Source organism: Gobius niger (assembly GCF_951799975.1).
Source record: "Gobius niger genome assembly, chromosome: 7".
NCBI classification, from domain to species: domain Eukaryota; kingdom Metazoa; phylum Chordata; class Actinopteri; order Gobiiformes; family Gobiidae; genus Gobius; species Gobius niger.
The window spans coordinates 26,182,967-26,199,557 of record NC_136858.1 but is presented as its reverse complement, the minus strand read 5'-3'; the positions used below and the strand labels follow the sequence as shown (position 1 = coordinate 26,199,557).

The window sequence follows — 16,591 nt, the reverse complement described above, 5'->3', positions numbered from 1 at the left end:
ATGAATATTAACCCCACTGCTCCCTGTTTTATACAGATTTAAGGTTAATCAATGATGAGCAAGTATCATTAATCTATTTCTTAAATACATATCTATGGACCTACATTGTCTGCCCTAAATGGAGTAAGCATGGCCGATTATGGATGTTTGATTGGGTACACACGCTTAAAAGTTTAAATAACAAAGACAATTAAAACAAATCATAATAATAAGCAGAATCTTTTATGTTGAATGAGCTCTTGAGTAAAGCCAGAGCTAAACCCAAAGGACTAACATTTCACCATCCCATCTAGAGTTGTATTTTATCTGTGGTGTAGCATAAGTGCTGGTTAGAACAAGAACTTTTTATTTTTGATTACATTGTGGATGACTTTATTATTCATATTATCTATATGTACATACCATTTCACTGACTTTGTTCATAGCTTTAGCGAAAAGCATGCACATACTTTAGGGTATCCAACCGATGGCTTATTGGTTCAAGATTAGGTTCCATGACATTGTGCTGTGGTCGCACTCTGCTCCTGATGCTGAAACAGGTCCAATTCAGAGAGGATAATAAACATACATACATCTTAGAATCAACTGTGGTAGTTACAGTCAATTAACAATCCTAGGCTTGTTAAGAGCTCATAGGAGGCTGTATTAGTCTCCTTAACCAGGCTGTACACTGGAAGTCCTTGAACATGAAGCTTCTTTGCTGAAGCGTTAACCACCACACTCTGGCAAAACCCTTTCCTCTGTGAAGAAGAAAAAGAAGTGCCCCAAGATAACTCTGGAGGAGCTGTGAAGTCCTGCCGCTGAGCTGGGGGAATCTGTGCATGGGACAAGTATAAGTCTTACTCTACACAAATCTGGCCTTCATGGACGAGTGGAAGAAGAAGGCCATTATTGAAAGGAGGCCATAAGAAATCCCGTTTGAAGTTTGCTAGAAGTCATATGGAGGACACAGCTCCATGTGGAAGAAGGAGCTTTGGTCAGATGAGACAAAAATTGAACTTTTTGGCCCAAATGCAAAACGTTATGTATGGAGCAAACCTAACACTGCTCATGGTCCTGAGTGCACCATCCCCAGTGTCAAATATACGGGGGGGAGCATCATGCTGTGGGGCTGCTTTTCCTCAGCGGGGACTGAGGAGAGTGTAAGAATAGTTGGGAAGATGGATGGAGCCAAATACAGGGACATTTTGGAGGAAAACCTGCTGGAGTCAGCAAGAGAACTGAGGCTGGGGCGGAGATTCACCTTCCAGCAGGACAATGACCCTAAACACAAAGCTAAATCTACAATGGAATGGTTCAATAAAAACATATTAATGTGTTAGAATGGCCCAGTCAAAGTCCTGACCTAAATCCTATTGAAAATCTGTGGAAAGGTCTGAAAACTGCTGTTCACAAACGCTCTCCTTCTTATTTGACAGAGCTGGAGTTGTTTTGTAAAGATGAATGGGCTAAAATGTCAGTCTCTACATGTGCTAATCTTGTAGAGTCAAACCCCAAAAGACTTGTGCTGTTATTACAGCAAAAGGGGGTTCCACAAAGTATTCATGCATGCTGTATGAATACTTATGCACGCCCCACTTTTCGGTTTTCTATTTTTTGAAAAATAACAGAATCATGTATCATTTTGCTTTCGCTTCACAGTTGTCGGTTTCTTGTGTGTGAACGTTCAGTAAAAAAATTAAAATAAAATCTTTATGTTTAGGGTTGTAAACATGACAAAATGTGCAAAAGTTCAAGGTGTATGAATACTTTCGAGAGGCACTGTAGGCACAGTGCATATATGAATATTTTAACATCATAGCTTGTGTTAATGGTGTTTTAGAATTTGATTTCATTGATTCATGTGGAGGACAGGGGTCTAACACTACAGGCAATTCACTGTTTTAGAAATAAGTTTCCGAACAAAAATGCTACCATAAATGCTGAAGCTTACATACCAGCCATATTCATTTTGTGGCATAAGTTGTTTTTTCAGTTGTCCACAATCAACTGAATAACAACCACTATTAATTACTGTAGTTCCTCAATAATAAACTGGGCTCTTTGTTGTGTCACATGAACTTATTTACTCAGTCACTTGTTTGCAGTGTGGTTTGCAAATGACAACACTGGCCATTTGTCTGTCCAAAATCTTCATTGGGTCTGCATTGATCTTTCTACTTTTGACCTGCAATGATCCAAGAACCTGGAAAAACTGTGTTCAGGGGAAGCCTGCATATGGGATGACAGTGTCCATTATATGAGTACATACCCTTTGTGCAAGATGAAGGAATGGTCTCTGTTTTGTTTCTGCGATTTTTAGTTGCTTCACTTTGAGCTCCATAATGAAATGAACAGAACTGCACTCACCTGTGTTTGAAGAAAGTGGGGTGTATACCTTCGACTGTTATGCAAGAACAAGACAGCATTATGCAACAACCTGTCAAAAGTTAGGAAATTAATTAATACATTTAGTGAATACTCACACAGTAGTACTGAACACTCATGTACTACTGTGTGATCACACTGGCTATACTTCAACAGAGAGAGCTTAAAAACTACAGGGACAGATTGTTAAACAAAACAGAAGGATGAAGCACAGCAGTTTGCAATTTGTAGGAAGCAGTTTATTACATTCAGAACCACAACCACTAATATTTATATTATCCACATTACAGGTTTACAATTATGTTATTGACAGTGGACTAATAGGCCTAGTTATATAGTTAATAGTTGTTGTATTACGCAACACAAGAGTTAATAGTTGTTAATAGATGTTAATAGTTAATAGTATTTGTATTACACAACAACGTGAGAATGTAAGAGCTGAGTAGGTGTTATCAATAAAAGACAAACAGTGAAAAGGTTTACAATTTTTTGGTAGGCTATAAAAAAGATGATTAAAGCAAAAATAAGCCGAGCAAGAAGAACTAAAAAGATGTGGGTAATTAAGCAAGGTAGCCATGGTTCAAGTTAGACAGACAGATGGACAGACAGACAGACGAATGTAAAATGTATTGAATTAAATAGAGCTCAGAGAAGACAGACTCTCATGTAAGTGATGGAAGCCTATTTCAAGATGCCCCACATCTTTATTTAGGCTTGGAACCAATATCCGCTCAGTCTCTTACGGTATTAATTGAGTGAAAATATGAAACTTGCAGAAAAAAGTATTTTCTCTGGGGATGTGTGCCAGCTCAGCCTGAGGGCCACCAAAAATTGGTCTACGGGCCGCACTTAAGCCACCCATGGCATAGGCCTATTAGCCTACCTTTACCTGTTGTTGGGCTACATCCTTGGATGAAGATTATAATCAGGCTATGGTTTTACTGATTACAATTGCATGGTTGGTTTATTGAACTACTAAAAACCCATATGCCGATTATGAAGGCTAAAAGTTGTTTTGATTGGTTGACATAGGCTGCATAATGTCAGTCCGACTCATTTCTTCTAGCTGTCTGCACCTTTCAGAGCTGCTGTAATGGATGGATATCTCCAATGTAAATCTCCATTGAGTCTTATCTTAAAATCGTATTATCATATTATCACCTCTTTGTAAACGCGTTAAAGGGCTGAAGTGATGTCTTTCCATAAGATACAACCCTTTGGCTTGGCGACCTCTAGCGGTGGTGCGTGGCATGCGTGCGTGCTGTGGGCGTGAGGGGGCCCTCCCTCCGCGTCTCCGCATGGGCAGGGCCTGCAGTGCACTCTGCTGTTAGTGAGATTCAGCTCCTTTCCTTCACCACCGTAAATCTTTGCTCTTCCACTCATTTATCCGATTATTCCCCCTGTACACTCGTCCGGAAGTGACCCAGACCCGTTCTGCGCGCGGTGGTAGGTCTTTCTTTCTTTCTTTCTTTCTTTGTCCGATCCTGAGATTGAACCTTTGACATAACGGTGTAGCCAGTTATCTTGGTTTATTGTAGCGTAGGCCACAGAGCTGCTACTTTCCTGGAATAATACGTTTATGTTGACGCTTAAGTGCAACACCATGGGTACTTTTAAGCTTTTAAATTAAATATTAAATCGTGTGTGAATCGTTGCACTAAATCCCAGTGGCGTGTTGTGACAATAATAGACCTTTCACTTTGCTCCTCTGAACAGGTGCTTGCGAATACAATGCTGTGGGTCACACCCTCCTAGCTTCGTCATCATTGATTGGATACACATTGTATTTTGGCACCCATTTCGATGTCTTGCATTGGCATCTGCCCTTCATTGTGCTTGATTTAGTGCACCGTGAGGTTAAAGTCCAAATTCGGTGATATCATCAAACCTGGACTTGCCCCGGTCAGCCTTTCTCTGCTCATCGGTCCCGGGGCTAAAAAAGATGCTGTTTGCGTCCATTCAACATCTATCCTGTGAAAATGTGTCAGCCTCAGGACATTCCTGTGGGGGCCTCACAGTGGGGGACAGTTCATGAAAACAATGTCTCTGTCTGGAGGGGGCGGAGGGGGGGTTGTTTCCGGGGTAAATGATATCACTCACCATGGTCACTCTCCAAAATCTTTTTTATTTTGAAGTTATTAACAGTGTGTGAAGTGATGAAGTGAATGTATTATGTGATCCATCAATCAAAGTGTATTCATGTTGTACTTTCCAACGACACATGTTATAAAATAGTCTATTATACATGTTCTAAAATATTATGTGCAAAGCCTATGCATAAACTTTGTACACAATATTTTTTGTTTTTTGTTAGGTCTTGGCTTGACACAATTTGACGAAAGAACAAATTGCTTATGATTTTTGTCTAAATTCAATTGAATGCACTGCGTTGATTTGGTTTATGGAATATCACAAATTTAACTGTGAGGAGCCCTTGTTGATCTAGAATTTAAAAAAAATACTTTGCTTTTGAATGTATCACTAACTTCAGCAATTGAAATGATCTTGCACATCCTTCACCATTGAGAGATCGATCCCATGGAAAATGCTTTTGATCTCTACCATTAACCAGTGCTTTTTCGGAAGTCTTCACATTGTGTCTATCTCTTCATGTTTGGCAAAATTGCATGTTTTTGCGCATTGACAATTAGCATTCCTTAGGCAAAACTTTCCTTCTCCTTCTGCGCACTGCTGTCATAATGGCTTAGTAAACCAACTCTGATGAGTAAAAACAATAATGAAAACAACAATCACACGTGCAGCAGGACTACATTTTCAAAGTTACCTATAGATTCACAGTCACAGCTGCTCTGTCCAACTTTTCAGCCTGAGCTTTGAAAAGTCTCGTTGTTTACAGCTCAGGGGCTCATTGGTATTCCCTTAGAGTGGAGCTGCATAAAGGACCGTCCCACATGATGGTTTTCACAGCACTTCAGTGTAAAAATGTCATGACTTTTAACAGTCGTCACAGCTAAAAAAAATCTATTGTAAGCTTGTTTTCTCTGCACCATCAGTAGCTCAATTAAAGTAAGTGGTTGTAATGTAGCATAGACTCATCACTGAAAGCCATTAGGGGCCCTCTGACAGCTGGAGAAAGCTTATGTCTCTGCGTATAGCAACGTCATGCTACAGCTTATTATACTACTCAAACATTCGTGTGTGATTTTGTTTTTTTGTCTCCTCTCTCAGCCGGCCTGTACAGTGAAGGTATCCAATTTCTAACTCCCTTTGTCATCTTGTGGTGTTTTAGGTTGTCCTGAGGCTATGCTGGTCTTGGTTAATGTTTCCTTGTACCTGTCTACTTTCCCCCACCCACTATGTGTGTCTGTCCTGTCACCGTTGGGCGTTGGTGACTACTGTTCCCGCAGCACACGGCAATGTCTAATCCATCGTATACTAGATAAGCTTTAGTTTATTATTATTTTTGCTGCCATATTTTTTGCTGCTCAGTTTGAATTTGCTTATGCCACTGGTTCTCAAACTATAATGCCACAGAAGTAAAACTCACTAAGGGGGTTATTGGGGGTTTAAGATGAAGCCTGAACAAATCAGAACAAGGACAAAACTACAAAAAAGATTTTAAAAAAATAAGTAAATAAAGAACCCTAAATATTTAAGACTATCCCTAAAACAAAACTTAACATGAACTGCTTAGTGCAGCCGAAAAGAGGTTGCAATGGTTGGAGCACCACAGTTTGAGAACCATAGCTTTCACTAGATTTATACATAAAAAACATCCCTATTCACTTCATTATCAGTTTACCTTTTGTTGTTGGAATTCGGAACTCGTTGGAACTCGGATAATGAATCATTTGGTTCTCCTGTTTCTCTGAAAAATAAATAAATAAATAAATAAAAAAAGACCCTTTTTCCACTTAATATTTTGTCATAACTGTAAATAAGATGCACAGGTTTTTACTTTGTAAAGGCCTCATTTATCAATGGCCTAGTCCAGGCATCTGCATCCTTCAAAGAGCCACAAAAATATTTTTATCTGCAAAAAACAAAGCATATACATTGTTTAATCGATAGTGCGATAATTAATAAATAAATTACAAATAAATATATGTAAAATGTCTGAAACGTTTTATTTGCTTATTTATTAGGATCCCCATTTGCGGCACCCTTGGGCCGGCTAACCTTCCTGGGGTCCTGTAATGATTGTCGGAAATATTAGTGGATCTGGATGGTCCTTCCCTGCAAAATTATTTGTCACAGTCTTCGTTCTGGCACAGATTTTGCCTCATACTATTGCAAATCGTCACTCATATAAATACATGTTATGTGTTTACTTTTTTTTATATAGACAATGAATCTTAATCTAGGATTTTTTGATCAAAGCTCAAAACAGCTGCACTACAGAGGCTCTTCAGATAGTGGCTGCTTACCCCTGCCCTAGTCTATTGCTCCAAATGAGATAATTCAAAGTTGTAGGAAATAAAAGATTTCAGTTATTACACAATACCATACATCACTATTTTTTTGCTATATTTTCTTCTTAATAAACATCGATATTAGTCAAATCTCACAATATACTCTTCAAGTGCAATCTCCCGTCTTACCCAGTCCTACTCTGACTACCACACCCAGCGTTTCCCCGTCTAAACCTGATTGCTGTGCTGTAACACTGACTCCCTGATTAGCCTTGTGCTATTAATATCCACTGGCACTGTGTTGCATACTCACTCTGCTTCATATTTATATCTTTCGCCAGTATGTACTCGAGTGTGGGGATTTCTGCCAGCATTAATGCACAACGACTCCGCTCAGAAGGCATGGGGTCCCACGAGCAGGCCGTCAAGTTCTCCAACCAGGACTACGAGGCGCTGAAGCAGGAGTGTCTGGAGTCTGGGAGCCTGTTCGAAGACCCCCTGTTCCCGGCTGAACCTCCCTCCCTCGGATTCAAAGAGCTCGCCCCTCACTCCGCCAAAACCAGGGATGTGGAGTGGATGAGACCCTCGGTGAGACGGAGGATGGAGAATGATAGAATTGATGTGAAATTGTTTTGTTTAAAGATTACACACACAGATTTTAATCATATACTTAAATGTGCATTTTCAGTGTCCTGTCTGAGTATTGTGGAAAAGTGAGATTAGTTCAGTTCTGTGTTATATTTATTGTTGGTTTTAAAAAAGGAGGTGCCAGGAAGAGCAACTCATCTAATGTTAAAATGTTTTACCAAGGTTAAGGCAAGCAGAAGAATAGGGGATTCATCTCTTATTGTGATAAAATAATCGCTTACTTACTGTGCTAAATCTAGGAATACAGAAAATTCACTATCCTCAATTTACACCTTGAGATGATTCATTATATCCTAGTGTGCTATTTCTGACCAGTTGTTTATCTGTTGTTGAGCCCTTGGCCCCGCGTGTAAACAAACCTATCACTGTCACGCATTTTGTCCGTGCGGGTCCAGACATAATGATACAAGTCGGGGCAGGACTCCGCAGCTGTCACTGACCACTCCCTCACGACACATGCCACATTCACACACCGGGGGATAACATGGAGCATTGAAACATGCCTCTGAATTAGGGACACAGTCTGAGATCGGATTTATCAAATGTTTGTGTTTACGGTGGTGATAAATTGGATAGAGATAAATATTTATGTATTTTTAGGAGCTGACAGGGGATCCGCAGTTCATTGTGGGAGGTGCCACGAGGACAGACATTTGTCAGGGAGCACTGGGTAAGTTAAAGATGATGACATTAAAAATGCTCCTCTGCTTAGGCTCACCTGAAATGTTATTACGTTAGGCCCACGTGAATACAAGAACAAAGCCTCCCTTGTAGTTTATGTAAGGTCACTTTACACTATTCCAATGATAAACGTTTCATTATGTAGTGTCGTGATGTGTCACTTTTACACATTCACAATTATAAAATATAGAAAAAGCAACAGTCTGAAAGTAGAGGTGTCTCCACAAACAAAACTAAATAATTAACAAGTCTCAAATAAGTAATTTGGTTAAGGGAGGTTGCTGATGTGTATGAATAAGATTAAAAATACACATAGTCCTTAATTTCTAAATGCATTGAGTGTGTTTCCACGCAGTTGAGTATCCAGGTTATTGATGGGGATTTTTAGTTTCCTGGTTTCCAGGATACTCGCACTGGGATTTCCCCACAGTTTCCAGAGTACTGTATCATGTAAACACAGCGTCTTGTTTTTTCACCATTGCTGATGAACTGAGAATGTGCGAACTTTTGAATCAGATACTGCAGGAGGAAAAACTTTCCAACGGCCATTTTATCGGGTACCTGTACTTTTAAAAATGATTATCTTCTTAACATTAACAAAACATTGAAATCTCTTTGCTCCGTGGTGTTTAGTATAAAGTATTAACTATATTTGTCATTAGCTCCGCCCCTCTGTGGAGCCTAAATATCCAGAATGCTGTAGTTGCTCATGTAACCGGGGTTTAAGTGTCCTGGTTTCTCAGACACATGTAAACATCGTATCCAGAATACTGTCATAACCAGGATATGCCTAATAACCAGGTTACTCTAGCGCATGATGTAAACACAATTGTCGTCTTTTCAGGTGACTGTTGGCTTTTAGCTGCCATCGGTTCTCTCACTTTGAACGAGCGACTCCTGCACCGCGTTGTTCCTCACGGGCAGTCTTTTCAGGACGACTACGCTGGCATCTTCCATTTCCAGGTATCCCGAGATTCACTTTATAATGAAATGCGTTGTTTTGAGAGTTAGCAACAAAGTTAAGCCCTAAATATGAATCACGCATCTGTTTTGGAAGAGCACATTTTCATATATATAGCATTGAGTATTTGTGTTAGGAGTAGAATTCCCCCCCACTGATCGATTTGCTGTGTGTGTTGCAGTTCTGGCAGTTTGGCGACTGGGTTGACATTGTGATCGATGACCGCCTTCCCGTCAAAGATGGGGAACTCATGTTTGTCCATTCCGCTGAGGGCAACGAATTCTGGAGTGCGCTGCTGGAGAAGGCCTATGCTAAGTAGGTTATAAAAGAACCCGCCATTATGATAAATTATTCATGGATACAACAGGAAATGGTCAGTCCATTCCTAACTGGCTTTCAGTGGCATGCTGCGGCTAATGTTATTATCTGTGCGTGGTTTTAAGGCTGAATGGGTCCTATGAGGCCCTGTCTGGAGGCAGCACCACAGAAGGCTTTGAGGATTTTACCGGAGGAGTGTCTGAGATGTACGAGCTCCGCAAAGCACCGCGAGATCTGTACCGCATCATCAGGAAGGCACTGGACAGAGGGTCCCTGCTCGGCTGCTCTATTGATGTAAATGGCACATTCACCCAACACTGGTCAAGAAACATAATACAAATCAATGAGAAAAACACGCCTACAACACAAACAAATGTATCACTATGCACAATAATACACAGAATATGAATCAATTGCAGTAAAAACTACAGTATACTTGTGCACCCATAGATTACCAGTGCCTTTGACATGGAGGCTGTCACATTCAAGAAACTGGTGAAGGGTCACGCTTACTCTGTCACTGGACTCAAAGAGGTTTGTCAAAATAGATCACTTTATTCTTGTTGTTGTGATATGATGTTAAATGTACAGTATTGTCAGAGTGTGCTCTTGTGCAGGTCGATTATCGAGGCCGAATGGAGCGCCTAATCCGGATACGTAATCCTTGGGGCCAAGTGGAATGGACTGGGGCCTGGAGCGACAGGTGAGACCATAAGAGATTTTGGATATCTTCTATGAATATTTTTTTTTCTATTTTGTCGTCACAATGTGTGGCTGTATTTGATTCTGTGTAGCTCTTCTGAATGGGATCAAATCGACCAGTCTGAGAGAGAAGATCTCAACTGTCAAATGGAGGATGGAGAGTTTTGGTAAGGCGTTTTCTATTGCAGTGCTTTTGTGTTGGCATGTCGTTGGCAGCTGTGTGCAACAATGTTGTGAGTCTATTTTTGGCCTCATTGCATTTGGTTAACTGTTCGCTGGTCATTTCTGTGCATCTTTTCAAAATCCAAACATTTACTTATCTATCCTGGCCAAGGACTTCTGTTTGCTCCTATTTGGGTGTATATTGTATTTTTTAAATCATCTCTCTGTTGTTTTTTATGTTACCATGTCGATTTGTTGAGGTTTTCTGAAACACAGCTCACACTTTGTGCTCTTTCACAGGATGTCATTTAGTGAATTCCTGCGTCAGTTTTCTCGGCTGGAGATTTGTAACCTGACCCCGGATGCTCTGTGTGAGGATAGTCTCAGTCACTGGAACACCATGAAGTTTTACGGCACGTGGAGGAGGGGGAGCACTGCTGGAGGCTGCAGGAACAACCCAAGTGAGTACCAACAGGTCTAACAAACAGTGGAGTTCAGTATTACGTTTTGAATCAGCAAATCCAGGTAAAGTAAGTGACACGCTGACTGTGCACTTCAATACAAATCTGAAGAGCTGCTTTATTGAGTTCAAATTCATATCAATTTCCAACAATCATCATAAAATCCAGTTAATTAGTTCCATATAAAAAGGGCTAAAATCAGACACAGTGAAGCGGTCAACAAATTGTGTGGTCTTTTGGATTGCCAACACCTGTGAGCCTAAGGTGTTGCTCCCCATTTATGGATCACCCCCACAGCACCTCCTAGTGGTGACACATGGCTCCAACAGTCAGTATTATGACATGAATTCACTCTCCACATCTGGTGGTGGTAAGCCATGTATGGAGCTACAGCTGCCCTGGGGTAGACTGATGAAAGTGTTCCAGCTAAATTGTGTTGGTGGCCCCTCTGACCACCTCCACACCCTCATTCATATAGACAAGAGGACTGAAGCTTCTTGCCCGGGGTTAAAGGGACCAAAGACTAGGCTATTTTATACCCTGGGTATAGTTTGGCCTTAGTCAATTCATCTCCCAGGACGGCGGAGGTTAAAGTGACCTGCTACACAGGGAAGCAAACTATTGAATTTTGGATCTGTGGACTTACAATTTCACCATGAGCCACTGTTTGATTTTGTGGGCGTTCTGTAGTTCAGTTTAATTTAGTTTATTTATTTATTTCAACTGGGACAATTTACAATACTGTATATATTAAAGCAGAACTCATGCCCCTGGAGGCTGAAAGCGCCACTGCAGGTGTCGTAGCATGTTGCGTTTTTTACTCTTAATTGTCTGTGAGAGTAAATACTACGCTGACAGAAAAGACATGGAGAGAGGGATATTGTACATTGTGCCACAACCCAATTGCATAATGGAGATCATTTTTGTCACTCAAACTTGGCTGTAAACATTCCTAAAGTAATCCTAGCCCACAGTTAACTTTGCCCGTTAGCCTGTTAGCTTCTTCTTTGTGATTCCATTGGTGTGCATTGCGCCTCTGGGTCGGAGCAGGGAATGTTGCAAGGGTGGTTTTCTGGCCAGAGACACCGGGGGAGATGAAAGAACCCCAATCATCCCATTAACACTTGTATTACCCCCAGAGGGAAAAGGATTTATTAAGGTAAACAAGTTACTTAGTACTGCTTTGACCTCCAAAAGAATAGATGCACTTGTGTTAATTTCCACCTGTTGTCCCTAGTAAATATATACTGTTGCTGATATTCAGAGCTTCCAGTGTAGTTTTGAGGACATCTGTATGATAACAACTTGATTGTGTTCAATTTAAGCCTCAACAAAACATGGCTCAAAAACAAACCAGAAAATCAATACAAGCTACATGTCAGAGCTTCTGACTTCTAGGTGTAGCTGTTGAGTGTTAACACACCATTATTTTTTGTTCAGACACATTTTGGATCAACCCCCAGTATAAGATCACTTTACTGGAGGAGGACGATGACCCGGAGGACGAGGAAGTGGCCTGCAGTTTCCTGGTGGCTCTGATGCAGAAGGACCGTCGCAGGTACAGGCGCCAGGGCCAAGACATGCACACCATCGGATTTGCTCTTTATGAGGTAATGGTCACTGTTTTCGTTTTCATCATTTCTCTGCTACATTTGCAGTTGTATCTAATTAAATCATATGCCTTTATTTTCTTTTGGGCAGATTCCTGAAGAGGTAAGTAAAATCAAAATCCTGCTTGTTTGTCTTTTCCTCTTTTTCTGTGTCAACAAATTTGGGTTGAATAGATAACTTTAGAATAGATACACTTAGTCTTTATCTTTGTGAGATTACTTTGCCTTTTTGCTCTAGTGTTCTGGTTTGCATATGCATAATTAAGAAAGGTCTGAAAGAAATCAGATCACATCTACATGAGATGATGTATATCAGGTTATGCCGTTTACATGCCACTGCAATAATCTGAAAACACCACAAATCAGAATTTTGGTCTTCATGTTAACAAAGCCAGTGTAAATATGACAGATTGTAGATTATAGACCGATTATTCTCTTAACTTGTGTTGTACAGTGTTATTAACCTGTTAATTTGTTCTTATAGTATAGAGGTTGCCAAAATGTGCACTTGAAGAAGAATTTCTTTTTGAGCCACTCGTCCTGCGCTCGCTCCGAGACCTTCATAAACCTGCGCGAGGTGAGCACACGGCTGCGGCTGCCCCCAGGGGAGTACCTCATCGTGCCCTCAACTTTTGACGCGGGACAAGAGGCCGACTTTGTCCTCAGAGTCTTCACTGAGAAACAATCAGAAACAGAGTGTGTATTTCTAAGATTGACTTTTGTTTCTTTGTTCATAACTTCTTCTAATATACAGTATTTTGTGCACGACAGGGAACTGGATGACGAAATCTGTGCTGATTTGGAAGATGAAGTAAGCCCACTTTTTGCATAATTGTTCTAAATCAACTAAAATACCGCCTGTTTTAACTTAATGTTCTTCTTTAAAGGAGATTACAGAAGATGATATTGACGATTCCTTCAAGGCTATGTTTGCGCAACTTGCTGGAGAGGTGTGTGTTCAAAATCAGACTGATGATTTAAATGTTCATTTCATTTAACAACCTCCTGTCATCTACAGGATATGGAGATTTCCATTCGCGAGCTCAGAACCATTCTCAATAGAGTGCTGTGTAAACGTGAGTGCTTAAGCGACAAATAGATTCTCCTGGAAAGTTTGCATACAAGTCGTAGATCTTGCATTGTACCAAGAGATTCCATTGTTCATTGCAGGTTTCTGTTTATGGCTCTTCTCAGTTATTAGTGCCTCAGTCCTCACTGTTGACAACCTTATTGTGTTACAGACAAAGATCTGAAAACAGACGGCTTCAGTATCGAGTCCTGTCGAACCATGGTTAACCTCATGGATGTATCCACACGTTCAACATAATTCCCTTCAATTATGAATATAGTAAAGCATATGTGACTGTCTGGTTTCACTTCTTAACACTGCTTCTCAGAAAGATGGCAGTGCGCGCTTGGGCATCGTGGAGTTTCAGATCCTTTGGAATAAGATCCGGAAATGGCTGGTGAGTCCAAACAGTGATCCCAGAGAAAAATCACTTCATATTAATTTTAATTTTCTCTGTCAACTTTCAGACAATTTTTAGGCAGTATGACCTTGACAAGTCTGGTGCCATGAGCTCGTATGAGATGCGTCTGGCCGTGGAAGGAGCAGGTAATAAAACTGCACTTTATTTTAAGAAACTCTTCCTATGAAATCTATTAACCTGATTGTTGGATTTTAGGTTTTAAACTGAACAATAAACTGAATCAGATCCTAGTAGCCCGTTATGCAGAGAATGAAATGATTGATTTTGACAACTTCATCGGCTGCTTGGTGAAACTTGAAGCAATGTTCAGTGAGTATAGCTGTTGCTATTTAAATGTTTGTCTAATACAATCTCTTACCACACACTTTAAAATAATGGTGGAAACATTTCAACAGGGTCTTTCCAGCTGTTAGACACAGAAGCATCAGGAAAGGCTGAGATGTCTCTGACTGAGGTATTTTTTGATTAATTTAAAAACAAACATACAGCGCAGTGCAAAGTGCTTCACATCAAAACAGTTAACAGCAACGCTGCTGTCCTACAGATAAATTGAAATCTAAATGAGAATGAAAAGCTCTTAAAAGCTGTCCTAAAAATTAAAAAAATTAAAAAAATAAATAAATAAAGGCCTATATTAAAATGTTCTATTAAATTGTGTTAAAAACAAATAAATGATAGAACAATGTTTTTAGTAAAACAGCTAACTAAAAGCTAGATGTTTTAAGTTTACTTAAATATATGGACACTTGCAGCGTCCTCTGGTAGGCCATTCCACAGTTGTTGGCCATGATGAACGATTAATCGGTTTACCTTGTTCCTAACAATAACCTGTTTCTCATTCCTAGTTCCTGTGCTTGACCATGTGTGGATAAATTACAATCCTGCTTGATGAAAGTAGCATAAAGAGGTACAGTGCCATGGAGACCGTCATAACCCAGGAGCTCTGAAGACCCCCAGCCTTAGAGAAATAATGATCAAACACATCCCACCTCAGTATTAAGGAGCAAAAGAGCTGCAAATGCTACACCAAAGCGCTTCTTACAGATGCTTTCAGCTGATTTCTGACTAGGGAAACTATGCAATCATATATGAAGCAGGCACAATGCCACTGTCACAGCATGAGGCAAAGCATGATGAAAAGTAACAATGTGCATCGTAGGGTATGAAGTAGATTATTCAATGGTCTATTTATGTGAATAATTTCAGAGCTGTGATGAAAAAGTACATTGAATGTTACTAAAATGTTTTTGAGCGATGCCTTAGGCTCCTTTTATTACTGGTGTACATATTATATAGTACATGAAGACTTGACTAATCACACTGTGGAAGGATTGTAACATGTTACACTTGCAGTTTTGTTATTTCACCTCCAGATGGCAGCAACGATATCAAGGTTTTGCACATTTTTTTTTGCACTTAGATCGTATTTTAATAATAAGCTTAAGCATATGTGCGCCAGACCTCTAGGAAATGCTGTAAAATGTCCCTTTTAATTATTATAATTCTTAAAGGGATCACATGCCTTACACACATCAGTTTAACACTGTTTAATTGTGCCAGTTGTTTTTTGTGTTGTGAATGTATGTTGTGCCTTAAATAAATCTTTGCCCCATTTTTAAGGTTCAATGTTTTCATACACTGTGTCTGGAACATGTGTATGCTCTAATAACCTCTTTAAAATGCTGTAAGCCTAAATAACCAGTATGTGTTCTTTACCTAAAGTAAATCGCAACAAAGCATTCCGACATTACTGTACAAAGTTTATTAAAGTATGTTGCAAACAATGTTATTAGACATATGAGCCTGCAATTGCTAATATTTTTGTGTAATCGCCTTCCATTTGCCGTAGTTGTGTAGGTATGGGGACCCTAATTCTTGTTCCAGTAGGATTTCCATTTTCCTCGATCAACACAACATTGTTTGAATCAAACCGAGGAGTCATACGATCCCCAGGCATTTTATGTCCAACAATTAGAGCCTTCTTTTTCTGTCCTTTGATGGCAAGTAATACTTTATCTCCAACTTTTCCAATGCCATTTTTTGTGTACACATGGATGACTCTCGGGGCACGGTGATAGGGAGTATTCCCTAAAGGGCTGTTATCCACAACGCGCACTCTTGACATTTTCTGTATGGCAGCTGCTGCCGCTGATGCTCTGAGAGAAAAATACAATATTTAATTCAAATTACAGCACGATATGTAATAAGACAATAGATAATGTCAGTTAACAATGCCAGGTGAGCAGCAAGTATGACTCGGGCAAATTTAGACTATCAAATAATCATTATGCGAAATGCAAACTAAACATTTCTTAACCCTAAATTGTCCGTCCCATCATTAAAAAAAATTATTAACAGCTTACCTAAATGATCTCTGCTGGATTGTTGACGAAGATTCAACCAGAAGCCCCACCAGACATCTTGATAAGTTGAAGAGGGCCATTACAGCATTGGTTTTAACCTGAATAAACATTGAGAAGACGTTAAAATGTTTAAAGTGACACACATAGCTATTTTATTTTGGCTAGCATTAGCAGGCTTACATAAAGAACACTCCACAAACCAACTACAACCAAATAAGTCTTCATTGGATAATGTTTATACAAAACAAGGGACAATACGTAAATGTTAATAACACGTTAATCAAACATAAAGCAATAAATAAGTTAATTCAAAGCGATTGCAGTTTTACCTTCGTAAACGCGCAGCATGAGCAATGTCAAAATGATGTCGTCATCGTTCTGCGACACAATCTTCGACCGTGAAAGTTAAAAAAAATAACAATAATAAAAAATAAATAAATGGACATACAATTTTT

The 16,591-nt window shown here is 39.8% G+C and overlaps 2 protein-coding genes across 4 annotated transcripts; one reads left to right on the top strand and one right to left on the bottom strand.

Annotated features, from left to right (window-relative positions):
* The first annotated feature begins 3,643 nt into the window (after positions 1–3,643).
* Positions 3,644–15,389, top strand: LOC306965194 (calpain-1 catalytic subunit-like). Of its 3 annotated transcripts, none has more exons than XM_079559445.1 (22): positions 3,644–3,813; positions 7,082–7,328; positions 7,989–8,058; positions 8,914–9,032; positions 9,212–9,345; positions 9,474–9,642; positions 9,799–9,882; positions 9,966–10,051; positions 10,143–10,217; positions 10,513–10,673; positions 12,114–12,283; positions 12,375–12,386; positions 12,768–12,979; positions 13,055–13,094; positions 13,171–13,233; positions 13,302–13,359; positions 13,525–13,589; positions 13,681–13,749; positions 13,820–13,898; positions 13,969–14,082; positions 14,169–14,227; positions 14,619–15,389. In XM_079559445.1, exons 2-22 carry the CDS (start codon positions 7,083–7,085, stop codon positions 14,643–14,645), a joined length of 2,112 nt encoding a protein of 703 aa, XP_079415571.1. In that variant the 5' UTR covers positions 3,644–3,813; position 7,082; the 3' UTR covers positions 14,646–15,389. The 3 variants fall into 3 exon arrangements, with proteins under 3 accessions (XP_079415571.1, XP_079415570.1, XP_079415569.1); XM_079559444.1 differs by lacking the exon at positions 12,375–12,386 and adding an exon at positions 5,557–5,574 and having other exon boundaries at positions 12,114–12,295; XM_079559443.1 differs by lacking the exon at positions 12,375–12,386 and having other exon boundaries at positions 3,645–3,813; positions 12,114–12,295; positions 14,619–15,388.
* Positions 15,390–15,518: 129 nt separating this feature from the next.
* mrpl14 (mitochondrial ribosomal protein L14) lies at positions 15,519–16,529 on the bottom strand. Its single transcript, XM_079559452.1, has 3 exons — positions 16,466–16,529; positions 16,137–16,234; positions 15,519–15,929 (listed from the first exon to the last, which is right to left on the bottom strand). The coding sequence occupies exons 2-3, from the start codon at positions 16,214–16,216 to the stop codon at positions 15,563–15,565; spliced, it is 447 nt and encodes a 148-aa protein (XP_079415578.1). The 5' UTR covers positions 16,217–16,234; positions 16,466–16,529; the 3' UTR covers positions 15,519–15,562.
* Positions 16,530–16,591: the final 62 nt, after the last annotated feature.

Excerpts from the sequence above, each read along its gene's own strand:
- LOC306965194 (XM_079559445.1), top strand. The coding sequence starts at position 7,083 with ATGTACTCGAGTGTGGGGATTTCTGCCAGCATTAATGCACAACGACTC. Across the intron at positions 9,346-9,473 it reads CTGGAGAAGGCCTATGCTAA|GCTGAATGGGTCCTATGAGG; the intron begins GTAGGTTATAAA and ends CGTGGTTTTAAG. Across the intron at positions 10,674-12,113 it reads AGGCTGCAGGAACAACCCAA|ACACATTTTGGATCAACCCC; the intron begins GTGAGTACCAAC and ends TTTTTTGTTCAG.
- mrpl14 (XM_079559452.1), bottom strand. The coding sequence starts at position 16,216 with ATGGCCCTCTTCAACTTATCAAGATGTCTGGTGGGGCTTCTGGTTGAA. Across the intron at positions 15,930-16,136 it reads ATCCAGCAGAGATCATTTAG|AGCATCAGCGGCAGCAGCTG; the intron begins GTAAGCTGTTAA and ends TTTTTCTCTCAG.